General features: G+C 43.2%; 1 protein-coding gene across 11 annotated transcripts in view; it reads right to left on the bottom strand.

Annotated features, from left to right (window-relative positions):
* The window catches only part of BRSK2 (BR serine/threonine kinase 2), a 485,481-nt gene that overhangs the window by 74,779 nt on the left and 384,351 nt on the right, over positions 1 to 26,351 (bottom strand). For 8 of the 11 annotated variants that reach the window (XM_073347213.1, XM_073347209.1, XM_073347212.1 and 5 more), the window contains exons 14-20: positions 26,143 to 26,166; positions 18,896 to 18,956; positions 12,355 to 12,562; positions 10,826 to 10,874; positions 3,859 to 3,982; positions 1,917 to 2,097; positions 488 to 577 (exon numbers count right to left, since the gene is read on the bottom strand). In XM_073347213.1, coding sequence (XP_073203314.1) covers positions 488 to 577; positions 1,917 to 2,097; positions 3,859 to 3,982; positions 10,826 to 10,874; positions 12,355 to 12,562; positions 18,896 to 18,956; positions 26,143 to 26,166 — 737 coding nt within the window. The remainder of the gene's footprint in view (positions 1 to 487; positions 578 to 1,916; positions 2,098 to 3,858; positions 3,983 to 10,825; positions 10,875 to 12,354; positions 12,563 to 18,895; positions 18,957 to 26,142; positions 26,167 to 26,351) is intronic. The other 3 variants (XM_073347204.1, XM_073347206.1, XM_073347207.1) reach the window with 1 other exon arrangement.

Below are 26,351 nucleotides of genomic sequence, written 5' to 3'. Positions count from 1 at the left end.
TGCAGAACCTGAATACACTATGAAGGCTACACCAATCGATCAACAGGGCCAGGTGTCTAACACCACTACCCATAGCTGGGAGCCACCTTCTGACACTCAGAAAGCCTTTGCTCTTAACTTCTTGCTAAAGGCAGCTCCAAGCTTTATTCCAGGAGTGGATATAGGGGGTTCTACAGCATTCTAGAGGGGTCTTTAATCTGCTATTTGGGAGCTACAGAAAATCTGGAACTTCTGCTTTCTTTGAGCGGGTACAGATGGCTCTTGGGGTGGGAGATGGGAAGTCACTTGGGACATTGGAGATGGAGTGTGGGAGGCAGGAGTAGGGTGGATGGGGGCGGAGAGTTATTGTTCTGTCTGAATGAAGCTAGTTTCTAGTTGCAATCAGAGGGACGTGTTCCCCCATCTTTTCTCCCCTCCCCCCCACTGAGAGGCACTTCACCTTCATGTCCTTGCTGAAGCAAAGCACTGAACAGTGAAAACAACATACCTGATAACTGCTGCACTGAAGGCTGGTCATGTGTGCTTAGCAACTGTGCCTGAATGGTTTCTACTACCCTCTTGAAGCGACGGCTTGGACCTGCGGGGGAGAAAAGACGCAATCAGCGGTGAGAGAGCAGGAGCTGAATACCCCCATAAGGCACAGGGCATAACACAGGGGAAGGAAAAACAAGCATCTTCCCTTCAATCTCCACCCCCCCCCCCCGTTATCAGACGGGTAGTGTGTCTGTGGGCTGGTGGTGGGGTGTGACTGAAGAGCTACTGAACGACCACTTTAGAGCCAGGCTGTGAAGGACTCCCTGGAAGAGTGGAGCTTAGACGCTCCTTTCCCATCCTAGTATCTGAAATGCCCTGGGGGCTGGGTTTCTAAATGTGAGGTTCGTTTTCTCTTTTTAATCTCTCTCTTCCCTCAGACGGTTCCCCTGCCCTCCAGAATTAGCATTCTCAGTGGGAATTACAGCAATGCCCTCCTCCAAAGGTTCCTATTGCCAGATCCATTCAAAATCTATTCTAATGGGGTTTGGTTGGACACTGGCAATAATTATATCCATCCTATCAAAGCCAAGCCTGTCTGTAACCTAGTGCTGCTTAACAGCCTCAGTCTAAACAGCCCACATCTCCACTAGGTCTAGCCCCCCTGCCCCTCCTCCCAAGGATTTAAAATCAGAAATGACTCCTCCCTCAGACTTGACAGCCCATCTGTGGGGAGCAAGTGTGTGTCAAAAGGTGATACGAGCTATCCCTAGAGAGGAGGGGAGGCTCTGGTATTGGTGCACAGCCTGGATTTGTGCAGCCACTATCGAGATGGCTCGCTTGATACTGGACCTGTTTCGGGAGGGAATATACTCATAGCCTTTGGGGAAGGGGTAAAGGTCTGATGGTGGAGGGAGGGGGAGAGGACCCAGAAGAGAATCCAGGTTAGTCAAGGGCCTAGTTCTGCAGTTCTGAGTCAGACTGGCCTGCCTCTCTCACAGTGTGCCTGGTGGCCAGCTAAGACAATAGAGTGGCTACCCTGTTACTTATGTTCTGGGTAAGGGCAAAAGCCCTGTGGGTGGCCGCCCAGTGCCTTGCTCAGAGACACACCTTATACTGAAACAATAAGCCAGGACAGATGGAGCATTTCAAGTCCAACGCATTGAGCAGCAGTGACTTTAGCTCACGTCTTTGGCTGACCATGATGGCATCCTCTTCAACGGTAGTTGCTCCCATTGACCTTCCCTTTCTCTCCCAGCATGCCCATCACTGCCAAACCGCAGGAGGCCTAAACTGTCATTCCTCTTCCCTTCCCAAGTTCTTCCTCTCTTCCTGATTTCTAGGCTTTTATCTTCTCTGCTCCCATGTCTGCCCTCATGCTCTGACCTCCCCACTGGCAGGGTGAATGCTCCCCTGCCCACAGGCTGCAGCTACTGCGTGGTTACCTGATAAGAGCGTGAAAGTGACTGAGTAGATCCCATTCTCCTTCTGTGCCTCGCCCCCTTCTGTGTATGTTATGTCCACCTGGAACTTCACTGGCTTCTGGAAGACAGCGGGACCCCCTGTGGACTTGTACTCTGCTCGGAAACTTGTCTGTGAGATGACGCTGTGACTGAGGCTGGGAATCTGAAACAGGGTGGCAGTAGGGGATGATATCGTCAGAGGACAAAAGCTCTATTTAAGAAGATCACTCTTTCTCTCTCTCTCGCTTGGACTTCCCAGCCATCGGAGAGAGAAAGCTTTGCTGCCTATGGGCTCCACCTTGCAATGAGCTGTGCACTCTTGTAAAATCAGTGGGAGTTGAGGCACTCAGCACCTCACATGAATGCACAGTACTTTGCGGATCAAGCCAGGTTTAAAGAGTGCATACTGGTGAAGTTACTTGACATATTTAGGAACTCCCCCTGCTGTACAACTGAGCATAGTGGGTCCTCCCAAGCATCAGTTCCAGTAGATCCTCACAGCTCAGTGAGAAATGATATCAAGTGGGGGTAGAAAATTCAAAGCTGGATACCAAAGAGAGACCAGGAAAAGGGATACTCGATAGCTGACCTGGACAGATAAACAGGACCAGAACCTGGGATCTCTACAGGGACTGTTTACCTGTGAAGAACCTAACTACCCCCCACCTCCTATTAGTAGGAAACAGACCTCTGAGTGACCTCTAGGGTACTCCTAAGATCTTCACACTTGAGGCCAGAGTTTCTAAACTGTTCAGGGCAAGGTTTTCAGGTGCCCAGCATTGACAGTCAGGGTCAGAATTCCAAATAGGCTCAGCATTCAACATGCTAAAAATCTTAGCAAGCTGGCCAGTTATCTGGGTGTCTAAATAGGAATGGTGGTCTTCTGAAAATCTGTCCCTAGGGATTCATTCAGCAGCTTGCTGCATTATCTTTAATTAGGAAGCTAGCTGTGAGAGAGAGCAGCTGGGGTATTCACAGTGACTTCTTGGCACTAAAAGCCAATATACCAGTCCCATACGTGGAGCTGAATTCATGGACTTCATGTAAGGGAGAGGCATAGTTTAAATAAATGTGTGGTCATTTACAGTGGACAGCAGACTATTTTGTTATAGCCCATTCTTACAGGTCTGTGCTGTGTGCAAAGAAGTTCAGGGGTCTTGACTGCTCTATGGAATGGAATTCATTACAGCAGGTATATTATAGAGATCGAAAATTAGTGCCTTTCTGCAGAAAAACAATGTCATACAGCAAAACATAGAAAATAAACTAAGCCCTATCCGCATCTCAAATTTTAAAAAATGTACCTAACTCCTTAGAACAAAAACATCTCTCAAATCAGCTTCACTCTCATTTACATTTTCTTCATTTGTACTTATGGGTGGGAGAGAATAGGGCTTCTGTGCCTGGGAAGAAGAGATGCCCCCTCCCCCACTAATCCCAAGATCCCAGGTGTGGAGACTTTAAGCTGCAGACAGACAGCATCCCCAACCATGGATGTTTCAGCTGTAGGAGAAAGTGAGCTTTCTATGTGTGCAAAGTACAGGGGAGATTTAAAATTAAGACTAGAAAGTCTGATGTGAGACCGATTTCCCCATCTGGTGCAAGGGATGGAGGGAGCACCCTGAGGATCCCCAGAAGGAGAAGGGAAAAATAATGTGCCATAAATCTAATGGAACAGTCGATTAAGGGAATTGACTTTCTAGGCACTGCAGCAGCACGTCAGGCTCTGACTGCATTTAAACCCCAAGCATCGGCAGGTCTATGGAAGACTCTTTCATTTTAGAGCTTTGCAAGTCCCCTGGGGAAATATGGTACTGGGGAGGAATTCCAGGATGTGGGGGCCCTGCCCAAGAATATGTGGACTTAGGATGTCCTTGGAATTGAATAGTGAGATGAGTCTATAGCACGGGCCAGATTTACTTACCGAAAGGAAAGCGTGCACAATGTCAGCCTTGATGGAGCTTAGTGGTTTATCTTTAATGACCACAAAGATCTGTTCTTCTTTCTCCAGGTTGATAAAGTTACCGAACCAGGATTTTTTGGCAAGCCTGACATGAAGAAAAAAGAAAGAAGGAGTAAGTTTAGAACAGAAAAGCATCTCCTAGACACCTGGCATTTGGACAAACATGCCTACGACACAAGGATGATAGGCTTTCATCACACTGTGATGCTGCTACAACAGGTGATGTGATGTAACTCAATCAAACACTAGACTGTGGACGATGTGGTTTTATTACAGCAGCACGTGTGATCAGCAATGGAAGGCCAGGAGCCGCTGTCGCAGTTCTAACCAAATACACTAATCAATACGACATTTTATACAGTGCATATAAAATCTGCATACAGATCTCAGAGATTCCCTGCAAGGCTCTTCCTGTGTCTTCTGGCATCATGGTGGGTGCTGGTGACACTGATACTCTGGATTTTTCTGGAAGTCATTCCAGGTCAGTTCCAGCCCACTTGAGGTTTTCTAAAAGTTGTGAAGCTCCTAACCTGAAAATCTCCTCCTGGGGTGACACTATTTATTACACCCACATTGTTCTGGGTGTCTCAGTCTCCCTCCAAGTTGCCATGTCAGTGGGTGAAATTCACCCCGTGCAGAGGGCTAGCACAAGGCCTATATATTACTTAACTCCCACTTAGGGAATCTAAGGAATGCATGGCCCTTGTGCTGGCCTTCTGCCCGGGGTGAATTTCACCAAGTATCAAGGAGGAGATATCAAAGTACACAAACCACCATTCTTGGTTTTAACAGACGGTGGCCAATACCTGCTATTTTCTCAAGCACTGAATGCTGATTCCACCATAAATGAAATTACTTTGTTGTTTTCACACTGACAGCAGCATCAAATGTGTATTTCCACTTCCACTTCACTAGCACCGCTTCATCAACATTCACTAATAAAGTAAAAGGACTACAGAAGAAAAGCAGGGTCATTTACATCAATGCGGGCTTAGCCAGGGCTTGAGAGTAGTAGGTTGCCCCTGTAGAAAGTGTGGTGGAGGGGGAAGATCGCTTCAGTCATGTGACACAGCTATAGAATTCTTGAATCAAATTAATCTCAGAGGAAACTCCATTGAAACCAGTCAAATTACACCAGGGATGGATTGTCTACAGAGGTTAGAAATTAAAAGGCCCGCTAGGCCACCCAGTCCATCTTCCTGCGAATGCAGGATTATTGCCTGCGGAATATTTTATAGTGACCATGTCAAGTCTGGTTTACAGTGCACCAAGCAATGGACTTCCACAACTTCTCTTGGGAGAATACTCCACAACATAACAGGAGAAGAGTTTCTCTAACCTTAAGTCTTTCTGGTAAAGAGCCATCTGGAAAAGGGATTAATACAGCTCAGCAATAGGCACCTGGCTAAAGATCTGCTTCAATGCGTAAACAGAACTGGTTAGATCTAGGCTGCCTGGAGCCAGACTCGGGTTAAGGAGAGAGAGGAACACCCTGGAAAACTTATTTGGAGTCTCGACATCTGGGATGGAGAACAAAGTCTTGAAATCAGCTGGACTCAGCCCTGACTACTGGATTGCTCCATGCATCACAGCACTGTCTTTTTATTGACCATTTAATCCACACAGAGGAAAGATCAGAACTGGAAGACAGCTCAGTGTTAATCAGCTTCTGTTTCCATCTGCCCCAGGTGACCAAGAGCAGAGTGCAAAAGGATTCACTTGCAGTTTGGTAAATCACCCTCCTCAGGAAAAGTGGGTTGGAAAACCATAACTCCCTAAAATATTCATAGACAGCTGTAACTAAGTCAGTGAGCCAAAGATTACCGCAGAGAGCAGTAAAGAGAAAGAACCTCTCATTTAAATGGGTCGTTAAGAAGCTAGGGTTAGAGTATGAAAGGAAATTACATACTAATGAGCTCATGTGCCTCACAATGACAGAACAACTTTGTAGGCCCCCCTGGAAAGCTGGGGCAACCACTCCCTGCATGTTAAGGGCCTTTTGCTCATTAGCTGTTTGCACCTGGGTTATCTATTTAAACTGTCTGGTTGTTCTAGGCTTGTATCCATCACTTCTGGGGTGGGCCAAAGTGTAAATATTTAAATGTGGCTCTTCTGTGTACATTAATCATTAAAAAAAAAATCACCTTGCGGGTCCCTATATTTACTGGTCTCTCAGTGACTACAGATAAAAGGGCTCCCTTTATAGATACAATAATGAGGCTTTTTGCCATTAACCCTGCAAACTCAGCCTGAGATCTCAGGGTCCAGCTGAGTTCTTTCCTTCTCATGAATTCTCAACAGGAATAAAGACTTTGCACTAGGCCAGTTTAAGACCTCAATGACAACTCCGACACCTTACTGCCTGTAACTGATTGGAATTCAGTAAACAATTTTGTTGGTGATGCACAAGATGGAATAGACTCCAGCTGATTCCCCTGTCACTATGTTGGCTCTGCAGAGCTCACAGGATCAGAAACCAGTACAAACTGACTTCTCTCCGCCAACTCAGCAGATCTGTCTCTGCAAATAACCACGGAACAGACCTGCCAAGTAAAAAGCTGCCCTTTGTACTTCATTATTTTTCAGGGTAGAACCGCACTTTAAGGTCTGAAATCCAACTGAAGTTCTTAAGAGTCAAGGGCTCTCAGCACCTTGAAGGAGATGCTTAGAATCTCCCAGAATCAGGCCCAAAAGCTGTCATTCCCCTTCCAGATTCAGATTCAGATTCAGTCCAGATTCCCCTTCCTCCCTGCAGTACAAAAGTGACTGGCACTGACAGTCCTCTCACCTCTCTGCCTGTCTCTTTCTCAAAATGGGGCTGGAGGCAGAGGGACTCCTCTGGGGAAGCACATGAGATCTTCAGTTGCAGAGTAAAACTAAACAAACGGATGCTCATGTGTGAAAACTGAGCCATGTACTTTTGTTGCTTGAAGAGCAGTAGAAGTTTAAGATGGAAAAGGCCTAACATCCCAGGGTCATCTTTCTAGTCCATCCCCTTGGTCTTACTGCAGGGCTAGTTCTCCAGTTTACTGTAGATTTTCCAGTGCTATGTCCATTCTTATGTTAAATAACCAGGGCTGAAGCTTTCACCTCTTCCCTAATTGTTTCTAGTTCGCTTCTCTCCCCGGTCTCTCAGTAACAAACCCACCAAATTCTCCCTCTCAGCTCTCTTGCGATGGACCCACATGCTATAGACCCTTTCACTATTTCTTTCTTCTAAAACCTATCAGGAGCTGTTTGACCAGCAGGTGGTGAGAGGCCTAGTTTCCCCACTGCAGTTGGTCTTCGGAGCCCTCACATACGTGGAAAACCCTCTCTAGGTGATGGGAGGGGCCGTGGTTTAGACTCTGTGTGTAGTGGGCACTGTTTCAGAGGGCAATAACTCTTTTTTTAAACGGAAACACAGACTTGGAAATCCTGGCAGAAGCATGACACATGTGGTCTACTGCCTCGTCCTCTGATATGTTCAGAAGAGGGCACATGGAGAGCTCCTACTAATCTCCAGAGTAGGACTATCCCCTTCCTTCCAGGCACATTTAAAACGACAACTGGTGCTGTTCACGTCTCAGAGGCACACTTCCCTCCTGGCTTCCCCCTTGCTCTGTGGCCAATAAGGGGTGAAAAACAGACTCTTACTTCCCCTCCCTCCCCTGCACAAGTACCTGAGTCTAAGTCATCATCTTGCCCTAAATACACAAGACACACCAAAGGTGGGAGGAGGAGAATATGCTTATCCCCACCGTACAGATGGAGGCACTGAAGCATAAAAAGATTAAGTGAGTTGTCCAAGGTCACACAGGGAAGAGGAGGGAATTGAACCCACATCTCTCAAGACCCAACTCCATCCACGCATATGTCTAGTTCAACTGTTCCTTCTATGGTGCATTAATGAGTCTGCCCTGGTTTATACTGAATTCTAGCTGCCCCCATGTTGCCCAATTTCATAGCTCTGAATTTCTATAGGTCTTTCTGGAGATGTGTAGCAGTAAAGACATCCTCCTTGTAAGGAACAGCTAGAAGTCAATTAGCTGTTATTGGCAGACATGGATGAGAAAGGAAGGTGTGTTTAAGGAAGCAGTAAGAAAGGAGGGGATGTCACTGGAGGACAGAACAATCTATATCCCATATGGAATAGTTTGGTAGGATTTAATAGATATTGATACACTTTCCATTGCTTTTTTTGAATGATCATATAAAATTTAATCAAGAATTTTATCCCTGCTGGTTAAGAAAGAAAGAATCTCATTCTCTGTTAAAAAGCGATAGGTTTCTACAGTAATTTGTCTAGAACCCTACTGGCCACCTGATTTGGACCCTGATTCAGCAAGACACTTAAACATAAGCACTGCTTTAGGCATATGATTAGCTCCATTGAGACCAATGACACTACTCACATGCTGAAGGTTACATGCACGCTTAAGTTCCTTGCTGAATTGGGGCTCTGGCGTAATACACCAGCTGAGGATAGATCCTTTTAGGGTTCATTACTAATAAATTAACTAGGACTTCTCCGTCAGAGAAAAACAAGCATTACCTAGACATGTAATGGTATATTAGCCAATCATCGGGACTGTTGAATGAATGAGAGTCATTAAAAGATGCCATAACAGAGAAAGGAAATACATGTTTATCACTCAGTACATGAAGTCAATAGAGTTCTTGATGAAGATGTCTTTTTTCTTATGGGGAAAACAAAAACAAAACCCAAAATATGTGGAAGTGGGCACTGAGAAACAAGACATCTATGGTTAAAATAAAATCTAGTTCATTATTTTTTTATGAGTTTTATTATGTTTCCTGCAGGGTGCAACCCAATTGAACTCATTAATTCAGCAATTATACAGAAAAGGGAGAGAGGGCCTTAGGACTTGACTTGCATCCAAACTGCCTCAAATGACAGACTCGTCCTCACCACACCGGCTCTTAAAGGGACAGTGTGAAGTAGAGATGGCAGGAGCTTCCACAGGCACACAACAAAAAAAAAAAAAGAAAGAAAGAAAGAAAGAAAGAAAGAAAGAAAGAAAGAAAGAAAGAAAGAAAGAAAGAAAGAAAGAAAGAAAGAAAGAAAAAGAAAAAGATTTCACTCACAGACTTTTTCAGCTTTAATACCCTTAAGACCATTTGACATGAGTGTTTCATTTATTTCTTCAGTGTGAACCTGTTCTCTTTATGAAGTTTCCCTAAGTCCCCGCTAGCAGTAAACACCCCATGCTTTAAATACACAACATGTTCTATTTTTCCTCTTGGACCTCTCCCTCTTTTTTCACTCCTCATTCCCCGTCCCGCCCCCCCCCCCACCATTCCCCACCCACCCTGCTGGTGCAGCTTTGGAAATGGACTGCCCAGCTTTCACAATACGATGCCCTGGCACTAGTAAAAGTGTTAAGGCAATGCCCCTAACTCTAATTGGAGATCTTTGGACCCCAAATCTTTATCAAGGGCTCATGAATATTTTACACACATTTCTTGACAGAGGGCTAAATCGCCTCAGTTGGCAGGGAAATTCTATGGGTATAGGGTGCACAAACACAAACTGTGAAAATAAAAAGGACTCATTTGGCATCTGTTACTCATATTAGGAAGTGGTTTGGAGCCCTGCTCTTTAGCAGGGTCTTCCAAGCACACCGTGCAGTGACGCACATTTGTGCAATGGAATTGTTTAATTGTAAACTGATTTTTAGGAATATGCATGATGAATATTAAATAGCCCCTGCAGCTCCTGGTGCTGCTCTCGGGAACTAACACTGCATTCACTGTCACAGGCAGTGACTTCTCCGAATTGCTCCAGGAATTACTCTTCACTCCCTATCCCTGGGACACGAACTGTGCTATACTAAGTAGAAGTGCTGTGACTGCATTGCGAGGGCCAATTACAATCCCTTCCTTCCAGAGAATGATTTGCTGGAGAAACACAGGAAGAGAGAGAGAGCAGGCTGGGGTTTCAACGCTGATAAGCTCAGCACTCCAAAAAAGGTGAGGAGCCTTAGCCACACGTGTTCACTTGCACTGACTTCACTGGGCATTGGGGGGAAAAAAGCAAACAGAGTTGGGAATCATCAAGAAAGGGATAGATAATAGGACAGAAAATATCATGTTGCCTCTCTATAAATCCATGGTATGCCCGCATCTTGAATCCTGTGGGCAAATGTGGTCGCCTCATCTCAAAAAAGATATATTGGAATTGGAAAAGGTTCAGAAAAGGGCAACAAACATGATTAGGGGTATAGAACGGCTTCTGTATGAGGAGAGATTAATAAGATGGGGACTTTTCAGCTTGGAAAAGAGGCAACTAAAGGGGGATATGATAGAGGTCTACACAATCATGAGTGGTGTAGAGAAAGTAAATAAGGAAGTGTTATTTACTCCTTCTCATAATACAAGAACAAGGGGCCACCAAATGAAATTAACAGGTAGCTGGTTTAAAACAAAGACAAGAAAGTATTTTTTCACTCAACGCACTGTCAACCTCTGGAACTCCTTGCCAGAGGGTGTTGTGAAGGCCAATACTATAACGGGGTTCAAAAGGGAGCTAGATAGATTAATGGAAGATAGGTCCATCAATGTCTATTAGCCAGGATGGGCAGGAATGGTGTCCCTGGCCTCTGTTTTCCAGAAGCTGAGACTGGGTGACAGGGCATGGATCACTTGATGAAAACTTGTTCTATTCATTCCCTTTGGGCCACTGCCAGAGGATAGGATACTGGGCTTGATGGACCTTTGGTCTGACCTACTTTGGCCATTCTTATGTTCTTATGGATTGGGCCCATGGACCCCAGTGGAAGATCCCTTTCAAATATCTAGACCATTTGCTAGAGCCTTTCTGGACCAGGAATGGACTGTGACCACCATTAGCACACCATTAGCACCCTTAGCACAGGAAGGAAACCATACAGTGGCGAGATAAGTAGTGTCATAGTGAATTACTTACTCTGGGGAAGATTCCGGGGTTAAATTGGACATCTCCTCTGGTGTAGGTACTGTATGCGCACACACACAAAAAGAGGGAGCAAGAAAAAGGAAATGGTAAATAAAGAGACCTTCCTCTTCCTCCTTCTATACCAGTGAAATAATCCTTGCACCATACCCCCTTGCTCCCCCCCATGCTTACATCTCCTAAAAACCACCAGCCAGTCCTGATGTCTAAATATTGATCTTGTGTTTCTAGATCATTGTGACTACTCTATTCTAAAGTATCGATGCTTTCAGGGCCTGATCGAAAGCCCACTGAAGTCAATGGAAAGTCTCCCATTGGCTTCAACATGCTTTGGATCAGGCCCTTAGACTGAGCTTATCATTGTGGTGTGTCTGAATCACTTTCTACTCTTTTTTCTTATTAACAAATAAATGAGAATCAGTTAACATTCATATTTTGCACAGTGCCTTTCATCTAAAGAATCCCCATAGCCATTGAAAATACACAGGGAATCCCTGCAGACTCTTCAAAGTGCAAATGAGATGTTGGCATGCTGCTACATCAGTCCAGCTGTGTTAGCACCTTGCACAGAATCCAGTGGGCTCCAGTTTGCGGAAGACGGTGGTGCCTGAGGCAAAAATAAAACTAGCTGATCAACTTTTCCCCTGAGAAGGATCCCTGCATCACCGTCACAATTCTCAGTTCTTCCCTGGCCATCTCAGATTATCAGTCTCTGATAACCAGGGCATATATTCTAGATCTTCCATTAGCATGTTAGCTATTCTCCTTTCCCCACAGGACAGACCCCAATACCTTGAGTGTAAAACCATACGGAATTGGCTTGATTCTGACAGCCTTTGGGGTTATGTATGTGACTTCAGGTGCCCTTTGCCAAAGAGGAAAAAGCTACCCAAATCTTGAAGCAAATAACTTTGTCCACCTTAGAATTACAGGGTCTGTAAAAACTGTAACATCCCAAACAGGTCTGATAGTACTGATTACATTAAGGGATAGTTTACACCAATTACACTCAGGAGAAAAAGAAAAGAAAGAATTAAACAGGATTATACAAACAAGCTACACTGCAGAAGGACAATCTCATTCTATTCCTACCAACTGACCATCTCTGCTTGGGCCAGGGCCAGGCCTGGAATAGCAAGGGTGCTGCAGAGCAAGACTAAAGGTGGGTAGGTGCAGGAGTGAAGTAGCAGGAGATACTGCAAGGTCATGATTGAGGTGCACTGGCAGAGCTGCCACGGGGCTACTGGACAGGGAAAGCAGGCGGTGCTGCGTGGGGATTCGGGATTGGAATAGCCAGAGGTGCTGCAGCCCAGGATTGAGGTGCAGCAGCAGAGCTGTGCTGTGGAAGTTAGCACAGAGCCTGTCCACACTTGTCTTGGCCTTGCATTAACTCCCTCACTCGCACCAACACTGATAGTCACTTCTCCACAAATGAGATTTGCTGAGTCAGTCTGAGCTGCCAGTTCCTTGCTGAATACTTGCCCCAATTTGGACATCCACATTCATCTGGAGAACAGACTCACCTTGCAATTTCCGGCGATGGAACCGAGGAGACCCCAGGAAGCTGTTCTTGATTGAGTTAAGCCGTGTCCTCCAGGGCATTCCTCCAATGCTGGGGCTGGATGGTGGTGTTGGGTTGGGTGTGCCTGCTGGGCTCTCCTTTGGCGTATGGACGGGTGTCCCCTTGGGGGTAGGGAGGGGACTTCCCCTTGGAGAGGGGTGAGGGGTGACCTGTATGATGGGGATAGATTTGGTGCTTGGGTCAGTACTAGAAGGGAGTAATCTAACAGGAGACATAGGGTTGGCCTGCACTGTAGGAATGGCCAGCTGGGGGCTAAAGCCAGCAGTGGGTGGGCGGCCCTGAGCATTCTGCACAGGGGGATTCTGGGAAGAGGGGGCATTGGCATTGCTGGCAGGGAGCGGGTTGGATTTGGTAGACTGGAGCGGTTTTTCGGCCAATTTGTTCTTGGATGGCAAAGTCTGCGTCTTTGGGTTGGACTGAAGTGTTGGCTTTGGTTGGAGAACATGTCCAGGCCTGGAGGCGTTCCTACAAGCATCAGGGTCCAAGGAGACTTGGGGTCGGGGGGAGAAAGGGAGGTCAGGAGTCTGAGGGGGGATGAAAAACTTTCTGATAGGCTACAGGACAGACACAGAGTGTCCATGCACATCGAGAACAGTGAGACACGCACACAGCGGGCGAGCAGAGAAAGGAAAGTCAGAATAAACCCATTCGAGTCACAGAGATGCATCATGTGTCACAAGGAGACACGAGCGATGGAGGTGAAGGGGAGGGCAGGTGGGAGGGTTTGCAAAGAAACAAGAACAAAAAACAAACAAACAAAAAACAAAAAGACATGCAGTTAGCTGGGAACGCAGCATCATCAACAGCAGCAGCAGCCGCGGCGCCAGCAGCAAAAACAACAGTGTCATAACAGGCTTTATCATATTAACCAACCACGTGTCAGCAAAGGGAAAACCACAGGGAGAAAAGGAACACAAAGGAAGAAGGGGGAAAAAAAAATCCAAAATAACCGAGGGGGAAAAAAGGAGAAAGATGCCACATCCCCGGCATTGTTTGGCTTGCCCCACGATGAAAAAAGCACAATGCTGAAGGGAGGTGAAGAAGGGGTAGTGAGAGCCATTCAAGCCACACAGAAACTGACGCTTGGTTTTTTTCAGCTCACAGTGCCCCCGATCAAACACAGCAGAGAGATGCAATTCAAAATAAGTATGTGGTGCACGTGGGGTGGTGGGAGAGGCACACAGGTTACTGCACACACCATTCAGAGCGCCCCCTCCTCCCCTAACTCTACAAAACTCACACATAGGCTCCAGTCACTCATAAGGGAAAGAAAGAGAAGAGGGAGAGCAGTACCATTTCATCCACCTTCCTCCCCTGGCCTTCCAGAGTGACATCACCCACTCAGCATTAGCTGGGACATTCCTGAACACAAAACACCAGGGGTAACCCTGAACCCGGGTCAGTTTGGGGTTTGCAAACAGATAGCTACACAGAGACTCCCTGAGGGTCCCAGCAGGGCTACATGACAGGGAAAGAAGGAGATTTCCCAATTAGCATTGAAAAGACAGTCTGATGACACCCTGATTCTGCTGTTCAGAAATTCACTGCTCAGTATTTGCTACAAAGTCCCAGTATCACATTCTGTGGATGATGGAAGTGATTATGTAGTTTAAGGAAAAAAACAACTACTCATAATGCACCACTGAGAGAGAAAAACAAGGTGATAGAACTTTTTTTGTTGTTGTTAAAAGAAAAAAACCTTCACACGTTAGTTACAGGGGCTGTCTGGGAAAGGTAGTTCAGATGAGTTCAGTTAATAGGATAATACACACACTCAGGGAGTAATATCCTTTTAAAGGGATATTGGCAGGATAAAAACCACATTTTAAAAACAAAATGAATTACCTTACATATTGGTAATAACTAGGGCTGTCAAGCAATTAAAAATATTAATCGCGATTAATTGCACGATTAAAAAATTAATCGCGATTAATCACGCTGTTAAACAATAATCGACTACCATTTATTTAAATCTTTGTGGCTGTTTTGTACATTTTAAAATATATTGATTTCAATTACAACACAGTAATTGTACAGTGCTCACTTTATATTTATTTTTATTACAAATATTTGTACTGTAAAAAACAAAAGAAATAGTATTTTTCAATTAATCTCATACAAGTACTGCAGTGCAATCTCTTTATCATGAAAGTTGAACTTACAAATGTAGAATTATGTACAAAAAATAACTGCATTCAAAAATAAAACAATGTAAAACTTTAGAGCCTACAAGTCCACTCAGTCCTACTTCCTGTTCAGCTGATCGCTAAGACAAACAAGTTTGTTTACATTTGCAGGAGATAATGCTGCCTGCTTCTTGTTTACAATGTTACCTGAAAGTGAGAACAGGCATTTGCATGGCACTGTTCTAGTTGGTGTTGCAAGATATTTATGTGTCGGATGCGCGAAAGATTCATATGTCCCTTCATGCTTCCACCGCTTTTCCAGAAGATATGCATACATGCTGATGACGAGTCCTGCTCAATAACGATCGAAAGCAGTATGGACTGATGCATGTTCATTTTCATCATCTGAGTCAGATGCCATCAGCTGAAGGTTGATTTTCTTTTTTGGTGGTTCGGTTTCTGTAATATCTGCATCAGGGTGTTGCTCTTTTAAGACTTCTGAAAGCATGCTCCACACCTTGTCCCTCTCAGATTTTGGGAGGTGTTTCCGATTCTTAAACCTTGGGTCGAGTGCTGTAGTTATCTTTAGAAATCTCACATTGGTACCTTCTTTGCATTTTGTCAAATCTGCAGCGAAAGTGTTCTTAAAATGAACAACATGTGCTGGGTCATCATCCGAGACTGCTGTAACATGAAATATATGGCAGAATGCGGGTAAAACAGAGGAGGAGACGTACAATTCTCCCCTAAGGAGTTCAGTCACAAATTTAATTAACGGATTCTTTTTTTAACTAGCATCATCAGCATAGAAGCATGTCCTCTGGAATGGTGGCCGAAGTGTGAAGGGGCATACAAATGTTTAGCATATCTGGCACATAAATACTTTGCAATGCTGGCTACAAAAATGCCATGTGAACACCTGTTCTCACTTTGTAAATAAGAAGCAGGCAGCATTATCTCCTGTAAATGTAAACAAACTTGTTTCTCTTAATGATTGGCTGAACAAGAAGTAGGACTGAGTGAACTTGTAGGCTCTAAAGTTTTACATTGTTTTGTTTTTGAGTGAAGTCATGTAACAAAAAAAAATCTTTACATTTCTAAGTTGCACGTTCATGATGAAAAGATTGCACTACAGTACTTGTATAAGAAATACATGAAAAATACTACTTCTTTTGTTTATCATTTTTATAGTGCAAATATTTGTAATAAAAATAATAATATAAAGTGAGCACTGTGCACTTTGTATTTTGGTGTTGTAATTGAAATCAATATATTTGAAAATGTAGAAAAACATCCAAACCAACCAACTGGTATTCTATTGTTTAACAGTGCAATCAAAACTGTGATTAATTGCAATTAATTTTTTTAATTGCGATTAATTTTTTTGAGTTAATCACATGAGTTAACTGTGATTAATCAACAGCCCTAGTAATAACATCCTACATTACCAGCACTGAAATAATTGTAAAAATTCACCATTTATACTCTTTGTTTATTCTTGGTCCTGCACTCAGCTTGCTCATTTGTGGCCATAACAAATATATTTTATTATATTCATTATTTATACTGTTGTAGCCTCTAAAGGCTCTAATCCAGCCTCATTGTGCATACATATGATGTAAAAGCAATCGCATCCCCAAATCACAGAAAGGAAACCAGACTGGTTCTCAAGTACTAGCACCAGGCTGCAATGTTTAAAAATGCAGTGGAATGTTTAAAGCCAAACAAATAAAACTGTTTGCACTGAGGGTCTGATTCAGAGCCCTCTAAATTCAAGGGGAAGTTTCCCATGGACTTCAATGGACATTGGATCAGACTCTGAAAATTAAAGGAAAACCAATACTTTAAAATATTTCTATTAATATTAGGTTTTGTAAAACACTTTAAAATTAAGACAACCTGTCTCTTTTGGTGAATTCCAAATCACCATTAGGAATGGAAGGTCAAAGAGATGAGGAATGTGGCTAATTCATGCTGGTCACTATCAGGAAGAGATCATTCTCCATTTATAATTAATTCCAACAAAAACAGATTTAAAAGTAATAATTATAAGCATTCCCCTGCAATTTGTACAGCTCACGTAATCAATGTATGACAGCACAAGAATCAAGCTTACAAGAAATAAAGCCATTCTGCACTCTGTTAAACCACTAAAAACCTGGAGTAATACCATTAACTTCAATAGATTTACACCAGTTTAACCAAGAGCCTAATTTGCTCCATTAAACTGACTGGTGTCTTCTCACTGCTACAGGTTAGAGAGGTGCAACAAAGTAAACCATGGTCCTAATCTTGGGAGCTTCAAGCATTTTTAACTGTCCTTGAATTCAGCATGGTGCAGTACTGAGCCCAAGCAGTGTAAATAGTGAAAAACATTTGATTTTGAAAATACTTTTCCTTTCAATAACCTAAGGTGCTACTAGAACCATAAGTAAGGACACTTTTTTTAAACTATATGATTTTTAACCCAACAGTGTCCCTTTAAGACCAAAATCTGACCACCTTAAAATGGTTATGGTCTTCTGAGAATGCCACCTGGCTGCTAAATAGATTTTTAAAAGCATTTAATCAATTGCTCCTAAGTAATAATTGTAAAGAATAGTCACTGTGGACCAGATCTGCTACCCTTACTCATGTGAGGAGTTCTTACTCACCCAAGTAGTCCCACTGACATCAATGCAATTGCTCATGAGAAAGAATTACTCGCATGACTAGGGTTTGCAGGACTGGATGCTATTTTTGTGAGTTTTCCCACTTATTCTGGAGCAGCAGTTAATATTATTCTCAGAATTCTGGCCAGTCCTGCTGACATCAGAGAGGCCAGTGCACAGAATAGGAACCTTATGAAATGGAGCCTTGTTGGTTCCTGGTGTATTAAAGACATGGGGGAACAAAATCAAATGTCTGCCAGTTACAAAACAGGAGAAAAATTGATGGGACAAGGTTTTGGAAATTGGATGCTCTTAGGAAAATAGTTGAAACAATGGTGAGACTGGAAAGTCTGCAAAGCTAGAAAGCTGTACGTGACCATGTCCCTTTCAGAATATGAATTACATCTGACTGTTTAAGGGAAATAGCAATCTGAAATGCTTGAGGTGTTGGAGTTATCTACACATCTTTAAGTGCTTACACAGGATGGGAGTACACTCACTGTCTCATGGAAACAACTGCTGGGAGTGGGACCTAGCAAGGACTGTGAGGTTCCCTGAAACATTCTGGGCCAGACATCGACATAGCTCCATGAGCTTTTCAGTGAGCCCCTAGCATTCTGCTGCAGCTCGGGGCATGGGGATACATTGACAAAGCTCTTTGCCAGATGCCACGCCCGGAATCCTCATCCCCACTCCAAGAGAGGATGCCCACCACAGTGAGGCCTCTGTGCACTCCGACTGTAATAGCTTTGTGGAAAGTTTATTGTATATTGCAGAGGGCTGTGGTAGGATGTGAGTCCCCCCAAGCCATCCCACATCCCTTTTCCACTATGCATGCATAGAACTCCAGACCCGAGCTGGCTCCCAGGCTGGTGGTGATGGTGTCATAGAGGGAGCTGTCTTCCACTGCTCTCCTCCCTACCCCAGATACAAGAAGGGAAGACCCATGTGAGGAGGGGATAGTCTGTGCACCGATCCTGGGGAATGATTCCCTGATGTTGTACTCAATCCTTAGGTAGGTGAGCTGCCACTGAAATGAAAGGGACCTCTGCCTCAGTAGGGACTGGCTAAATACTTAGTAAAGACCTCAGGGTTTGGCTGATTGACAGGAGACAGAAGTGAGTACTCTGTGATTCCTCAGAGACCCCAGTCTTGTGATGTGCTAAGTTCTTATTTCTCTTCAGCCCTCAAATCCATATAATTTCTCCCCACCCGAAGCCCACTCCTCACTAGAGCACCAAACCAGGGTGCTTACTACCATATTCAGTAACACCCCCATTCTAGCTAGACCCATGTCAGTCAAGCATGGCTCTGTACTAAGCAGAACTAAAGTGACATGGTATGGTGCTTCACTGTGACTTTGTTACAAGCATCCATATTAGCTGAAGGCGTGCTATAGACAACCCAACGGGGTGTTACATGTCCCAGCCATGTTTGGTCCTAAATGTGGTTACGAGGCTGAGGATGGACAGGGCCATAGAGAGACTCCTGCACCACCTCGGGTAGCACAGGAAACGTGTGTAGGGTAAGAGATGCTGCACATGAATTTATAATCAATATCTCCCCATTTCAAGCAAATTTACAACCAACCAAGGAAAAATAAAACACCCTACAAATAACCACAGCTCTACAGGCACAGAAGCCAAAAAGCACTGAGATTGTCTGAGGGAACGGTACACATAGATCCTGAAGTAATGCCACTTACCCTTGGACTGCTGAGGGGGCTGGTGGAGAGACCAGATGAAGCTCCGCTGATCGACCGAGACCTGAGTGAACACAACAGGGAGAGATGGCCCTCAGAAACCCTGGGCAAGGAACATCCATTAAACACCAGCCACCGCATGCAGAGGCATGAGGTGAGGAGCAGGAGGGAGGCTTTCCACAGGAAAAGCACATGGCTCTTCCTTACCCTCTCACTACATGACACACCTTTCAACTCTCCCATCCTCTAAGAAATTATGTTCACACAGAGAGGATCTCGTGACCCGTGTTAGTGGAGCTGTGCAATGCCACCCACTTCAGGGTCATGAGTATTTGTGCATGGCCAGATACTGCTTCCTGCCGGTGTACACTAAACAGATCATGGCAAAAGCGGTTATCCTAAGCCCAGTACTGGTGGTGAGAATTACTCTCTGCATAGTTCCACTTGCAGTGCCCGAGGTAAAGACCCCAGAGATATGGAAAACCGCTGTCTGGATAACTCTCAAGAGCAGAAAATTCTACCAGGCACCAAAAAAGGTCAAATCTGCAGTGCCTCGGACACACTATTTCCTTAAATCAGAGGCCTGTCCGAGTGAAACCAAAGCTCAGGACTATGGTGACTGGTTATTTGATGCTGAGCCACCATTTCTAACTTCACCACGACACCATCCCCTTACCTCTCCAGTGAGATTTGCATCTGAAATCATGGGTCTCTTCTGCCCTCTCAGGAACTTCCCCTAGGGGACCTTTTGCCCACTGGAGAGCTCCTCTCTATGGAAACATCAACTCTTCTGTTCACTAGAACGGCTCCTCTTATGGGATCACCCGGCCTTTGCCCACCAATTAGGTCACCCTGTGGAAGCAATGACCTTTCTGGCCATTGATAAAGTCTATACAGGATCAGTGTCACTTCAATCTAGCATTTATGGGGTTCCCATATGGGATAACAGACCTTTTTAACCACCAGTGAGCTCTCCTATGGGATCGCCTGCTGTTCTGCCCACCAGTGAGATCTCCCTTATGGGATCACCAGCCCTCCTACTTGCTGATGAGATTCCAAATTTTGTGATCAACAGCCCTAATGTATTCAGGTGAAGTCCATCCTATGGGACAACCTGCTCTTCCACCTGCCAGCAAGGTGACCCATACAGAATCACATCCCCTTACACTCACCAGCAAAGGCCTCTGCAAAAATTGTCTGCAGATAACAACAATCAAAATACACATATGCACTGGGTCAAAACCAGTGGCTCTGACCTGGAAGGCCATGCAGACCAAACACATGAACAGCTCAGCAATGGAACTTCTCAACAGCAGAGAATGTTAATACAGAAGCAGTGACAAAAACTGTCCCTCATAGCAGAAAGCATTTCATGTGGCTCCCACGTTCAACTGACCCAGATTGTTGACCAGCTCTAAAGACAGCTGTTTTCAACTCTCCTCAACTGGAAGGATAGGTGGTCTTGAAGAAGAACAATTTCTGAAGGACGAAACTATACTGGAGAACCAACTCAACCAACAACTAACATATAAAAATCTCTGTTCACAGTTGGAGCCATCAACTGTGAGTACCATATATGTGTGTGCATGCGTGTATGTGTGTGTGTGTGTGTGTGTATACAAGCATATATAGGTATTAGGGCTAGCAATTAATCGCAGTTAATGCACATGATTAATGCAAAATCAATTAACTAGATTAACAAAAATAGTCACGATTAATAGCAGTTTTAATCGCACTGTTAAACAATAATAGAATACCAATTTAAATTTATTATAAATATTTTTGGATTTTTTTCTACATTTTCAAATATATTGATTTCACTTACAATGCAGAATACAAAGTGTACAGTGCTCACTTTATATGATTATTTTTGATTACAAATATTTGCACAGTAAAATGATAAACAAAAGAAACCGTATTTTTCTATTCACCACATACAAGTACTGTAGTGCAATCTCTTTGTTGGAAAAGTGAAATTTACAAATATAGATTTTTTTTAACATTACTGCACTCAGAAACAAAACAATGTAAAACTTTAGAGGCTACAAGTCCACTCAATCCTGCTTCTTGTTCAGCCAATCACTAAGACAAACAAGTTTGTTTACCTTTACGGAAGATAATGCTGCCCGTTTCTTATTTATGTCACCTGAAAATGAGAATAGGTGTTCACATGGCATGGTTGTAGCCGGTATTTATGTGCCATTAAAGCTAAATATTCATATGCCCCTTCATGCTTGGACTTGTAGACTCTAAAGGTGAACTGAAAAATACTATTTCTTTTGTTTATCATTTTTACAGTGCAAACATTTGTAATAAACATAATCATATAAAGTGAGCACTGTACTGTAGTCACCTAGGCAAACTGGTGAGGCTTTTTACCAAACCTTGTCCAGGAAGTGGGGTGCAAGGTTTTGGGAAGTATTTTGGGGGGAAGGACGCGTCCAAACAGCTCTTCCCCAGTAACCAGTATTAGTTTGGTGGTGGTAGCGGCCAATCCAAGGACAACGGGTGGAATATTTTGTACCTTGGGGAAGTTTTGACCTAAGCTGGTAAAGATAAGCTTAGGAGGTTTTTCATGCAGGTCCCCACATCTGTACCCTAGAGTTCAGAGTGGGGGAGGAACCATGACAGCACTGTACACTTTGTATTCTGAGTTGTAATTGCAATCAATATATTTGAAAATGTAGAAAAAAAATCCAAAAATATTTATAATCAATTTCAATTGGTATTCTATTTTTATTTAACGGTGCAATTAAAACTGCAATTAATTGCAAATTTTTTTTAATCTTGAGATTAATTGAGATTTTTAAAAATCATTTGCCAGCCCTATTAGGTATGTGCACATACATTATATATATTAGTCCTGTAAGTATAAACAGCCTTCCAGAGAACACAAAGCTAAATTAGAGTCCCTGCCCTGTCTATCAATTGTATCGCTCTCTATTATATAAGAATAAGATTATAAATTTAGATTCAAAACGTTTTCACATCCATCCGTTCTTAAAAAGAAATTATAACATTACAAAAAAAAATTGATGGCAGTGGAGGAAGGTTTAAATTAACATACAACAAGCTCCATTCTGACTATTTGTGTCCAGTGCAGAAACTCTCCATGGAATTCATTCCTTGCATCTCAATGCAGCCCATCCATCACTGCCATCTATACAAAACAAACTGGCCCAACCTTTGCATTCTCTTCTACCAGTGTAAACCCACATTAACTCCATTGCAGACACTGGTGTTATTTTGGGCTTACACCATTGCAAATGAGAGCAGAGTATGGCCTGCTTTGTACAGGAGCTCCACTTTTGCTGGACTATTTTTATGTTACCTTTCTCTGCAGGTGGGAGTTAGGTGCCTAGGTCTTTTGAAAATCACACTAGGCACCTATCTGCATCTTTAGGCACCAAAGTACCTGGCCTTTTGTTCCCCTCAACACTCAGTCGTGGTTGGAAGTTGATCTTTAACATTCACCTGAATTTCAGGATAGTTGCTTAAAACCTTCTCCTCTCCACCTGTTCCCAATCAGGTCTGTTTCCAAAAAAGCTGATTTCTCTGCTCTTATTCCAACCTCTCCCCACATTAAAAAAGCAAGTGGTCACACATATATGGGGAACAACACAGCAGGCCCCATCTCCCAGCCCCTGTTCCTTATCACAAATAGTGGTTTGCAAGAAGCTGTAATATACTGAGCTTCCCCCAGTCTTAGGTGCCTGATGCAGAGGTCAGAAGAGATGGTTGGAATAAAATCTCATGGGAAATGCATTCAGTATCCACACTACTACTAATTCAATTAGCCTTATTTCCACAGAGTGGCTACTGGTGGTTTATAAAGAAACAAGAGAAGAGGTAAAGTAGATCCTTAAATGTACCTTGGCTTTTTCAAACTGGAAATTGTGTTTGGGAACACAGGGCAGAATCTAAGGAGCGCATGGATCAATTTTTAATGCTCTTTAAAAAAGAGAGCTGACCATTTTCAAATCTTTCCCCTTCACATGAAAGGGAAGGACAGTTTCCAGAATTCTCACCTGCTTCTTCCTCTTTCTAATGAATTCCAGCATTTAAGTTTTACCAATGGGATACCATTCCCAAGTGATTATGGAAACTCACTTGTGGCAGGCTCTTCAGCTCTCAGCCAAAAAAAAAAAAAAAAAAAAAAGGGCTATCAAGCAAGAATGAGAGATTTTTTCCCTCCTGAGAAGACCACCTTCTTTGAGAAATCCATTAAACCAGCTTGTAAAAAATATTGCAGGATGACTTGGCACTGTTCTGCATCTGTCAGCCAGGTGCACAGAATCAGAGCAGGGGCCAAACATCAGTCATCAAAACTGGCCCAGTGCTGCAATGTTAAGATGAAAGCATAGAAAGAATTTAAATATCTGCATCTATATATCACTGTATAGTGAAAGTGGAAGTCCCCGCAGGCAGCACATGAGCACTGAAGACTCCCAACGATCTTACTGTGTGGGGAAAAAGGAGGAACATGGCAAACCACAGCAGGAAAAGTATCTTTTCTCTATGATTATGAACTAAGTGTATTTAGCTGAAAATATCCGTCAGTGTGTAACCATCTTAAAGTCTCTAGAGCCATTAAGAATCATTGGACGCTAAGTATCATTTGTATAATTACTCAAATAACTCCATTCCTTATCATTAATAACACCTTACATTTCTATTACATTCCCACATGCAGGTAGATCTCAAAGTGTTTTACATAGTGTACGTGCCAGTAATCTGTGCACCACTCTCTGGGCTAGACTACACTAGAACCGTTACATTGGCCCAGCTGCACCGATGCCTTTTTCACACCCCTGAGTGACGTAAGTTATACGGACTTAAGCGGTAGTGTAGACCTGCCCTTTATCTATTTACTTATCACACAGGAGAGTCTGGTGTGATTTAGCACCACCCTAAATAGGTGCCGAAAAGAGCCTTTAGGGTGGGATTGTCAAAAGCACCTAAATCATTTAGGGGCACAAGTCCCTTTAATTTGCAAAGGGCTTTCTGCTTCAAAGTGCTTTTGAAAACACTAGCCGTCGTACCACACCTTTCTGTATAGGCCACATATTTTTCAGAAACAAGCTATTTTAGAAAGTTTTTTAAAATGTGATTGTTGCCATTTCTCATACTCATCCTCTGGTGAAGCCACCTTCTTTAGCACCATCCAATCAAGTAGTGAATAAAATCTGTACGATGACATTTACCCTTGGATCTAAGTAACCTTCTCAGATAACCACAGGCCTATTGATTCTCTCAATGAGCAACCTAAGCACCCCATTAACTCTTAGTACACTGGGGTTCATTTGTTCAAACTGTTCAAAACCTTTATAGTTAAGAAAAGACAAGAGATTGGTTTTGTCTCTTTTCTGTCGGCGGTTCCTGAAAAGCACCACCAAAGAATTGTTTTACTTCTGATTAAAAACAGAATCCAGTGTAGAAGCTACATCAGACTTTACACTCAGTTTCTCTTTGAATAAAACTCATAGATTTTTTAAAATACGATCAAAGGTAAAATTCAGTGCCTCATAGCAGTGGTGAATTCTTATTGGGAGAATGATAATTTTGAATAAAGTTTTACGGGATGGGGTAAGTTTGGTCCCAGGTCTTTGTACTGTGGCCTTAAAAATGGGCTCGGTCCATGGAGTTTAGTGAGTGCAGGATACAGTCCTGCAAGCAGCATTTTAGCTGTTCACAGCCAGGAGCTTCCAAGAATGGGAGCCTGCAGCATGCATGCACCGTATGGTAAATGCATCAGACTTGCATCCCTGGGTGGTGCAAACAGTGGCTGAGATTTTGGATTTGTCCAAACTCTGTAGGTGGCTTTGAAAATCTCAGCCAAACGTGCCCAGCCAGTCACTTGCTCACTTCTTTTACGGTACAAATTAGGTCAAATTAGACAAAAACTAAGCTCCTTCTTGTTTTTCACTTCATTGTTTAAATGAAAAATCAAGATTTCTAAACCACAACAAAAGGTCTGAAATCCTCCAGAATGCTACATGATCTAATACCCAAGAGACAGTAGACTGGTTGGTCTGTAAACATGCCAAGTCATGCTCTATTACCTAATCTCTCTTTAGCTTTTAATTTTGAGCATCAACCATTTTTTCCCCTGTGCAAAGTTGATCACAAGAGTAATAAATAGCAGGGATACAACCAATTATGTAATATCAGGATGGCACCTCAGAGTGTGGTGCTGTATTGTCTTATGCCCCAATCTTAATTTTTACTAGAGGGCACGTTTGCTACTCTGAATTGCTACAGTGAAGTCAATGGGTCTAATCATGGTAGTAAGTCCTACACCTTGTAGTAGATGTCTGCAGGATCAGGCCCTTGGATGCAGACACACATGGGGAAAAGAGGAGGGGGAGAGGGGACTTGCACCTTTCTGCACACCCTAGGTAGTGATATTAAACAGCATAATCTTGTTTAATTAGAATATCCCAGTTACACTTTATATTAAGGTTCCATTTATAATTGTTTTATAAAGGGTTAATAAATCACTAAGAGATGTTATATGTATGTTACTGACCCGAATAGTACATGTTATAGGTGGTTATAGCTATATCATTAGAAGGTGCTATAGATGGTTATAACCTCTGGTTCTAAGCATCTACTGACTTGCTGGACAATCTATTACAATTTATTAAAACATTAATACTTTATTATCAATTTAATAATTATTAATAAATGAAACTTCATCTAAAGTGTGACCATATTCCTACTTGTATCAGAAAATAAAGTGCTTTGAAGGTGTCAGAGCTGATTATTTTCTCATGGAAAAAGGACTTGTGCTAAGAGGAGGGAAAATACCCAGGAATTACTTTAGACCATGTGTGGGTTTTAGCTTCATCTTGGGTGGTGGTGGTGGGGGGTGGGGAAGGACATTGTTATTCAAATATCAATAATCAATCAGGTGTGCCATACAGACGTGAAAAGTGCAATAGGTGGGGCAGGGGTTTTCATTCTCAAGTGTCTTAGTATCTGCATAGTGTCAGAGATTAGTTTTGTGTCCCCTGACACATTAAAAAGAAACAAACAAAAGAAGAAGAGACGTACAGTGTGTGACTCCAACACACACACACACACACCCCGACACACACAAAAATGCTTCTTCCCACATCTCTCTCATTGTTAAAAAGTTTCATTTGATCAAGTCTATGCATCTATATTTGCTAACTCTGCAAGTTACAAAATCTCTCTATAAGATATAACAAGTCCAACAACAGGTATAATCCAAAACTGGAGCTTACCCCAATGCATCTGCACTCGCCATCCTTGGAAGGGGGAAATAAAGAGGGGAGAGAGAGAGAGAGAGAAAGAGGGGTGGGGGACGACGTGGAGGCAGGTGGAGAGAAGAGTACGAAAAGCAAAGTGAAATACTGTTCAGAGAACTGAATGCTCAGAATTATTGCCACAGGTGCCTCCCGCTCAGGAGACCAGGAATGCTAGGGGACAGTTT

Source organism: Lepidochelys kempii, chromosome 6, assembly GCF_965140265.1.
Source record: "Lepidochelys kempii isolate rLepKem1 chromosome 6, rLepKem1.hap2, whole genome shotgun sequence".
NCBI lineage: Eukaryota > Metazoa > Chordata > Testudines > Cheloniidae > Lepidochelys > Lepidochelys kempii.
This window is presented reverse-complemented; position numbering and strand designations above follow the sequence as displayed.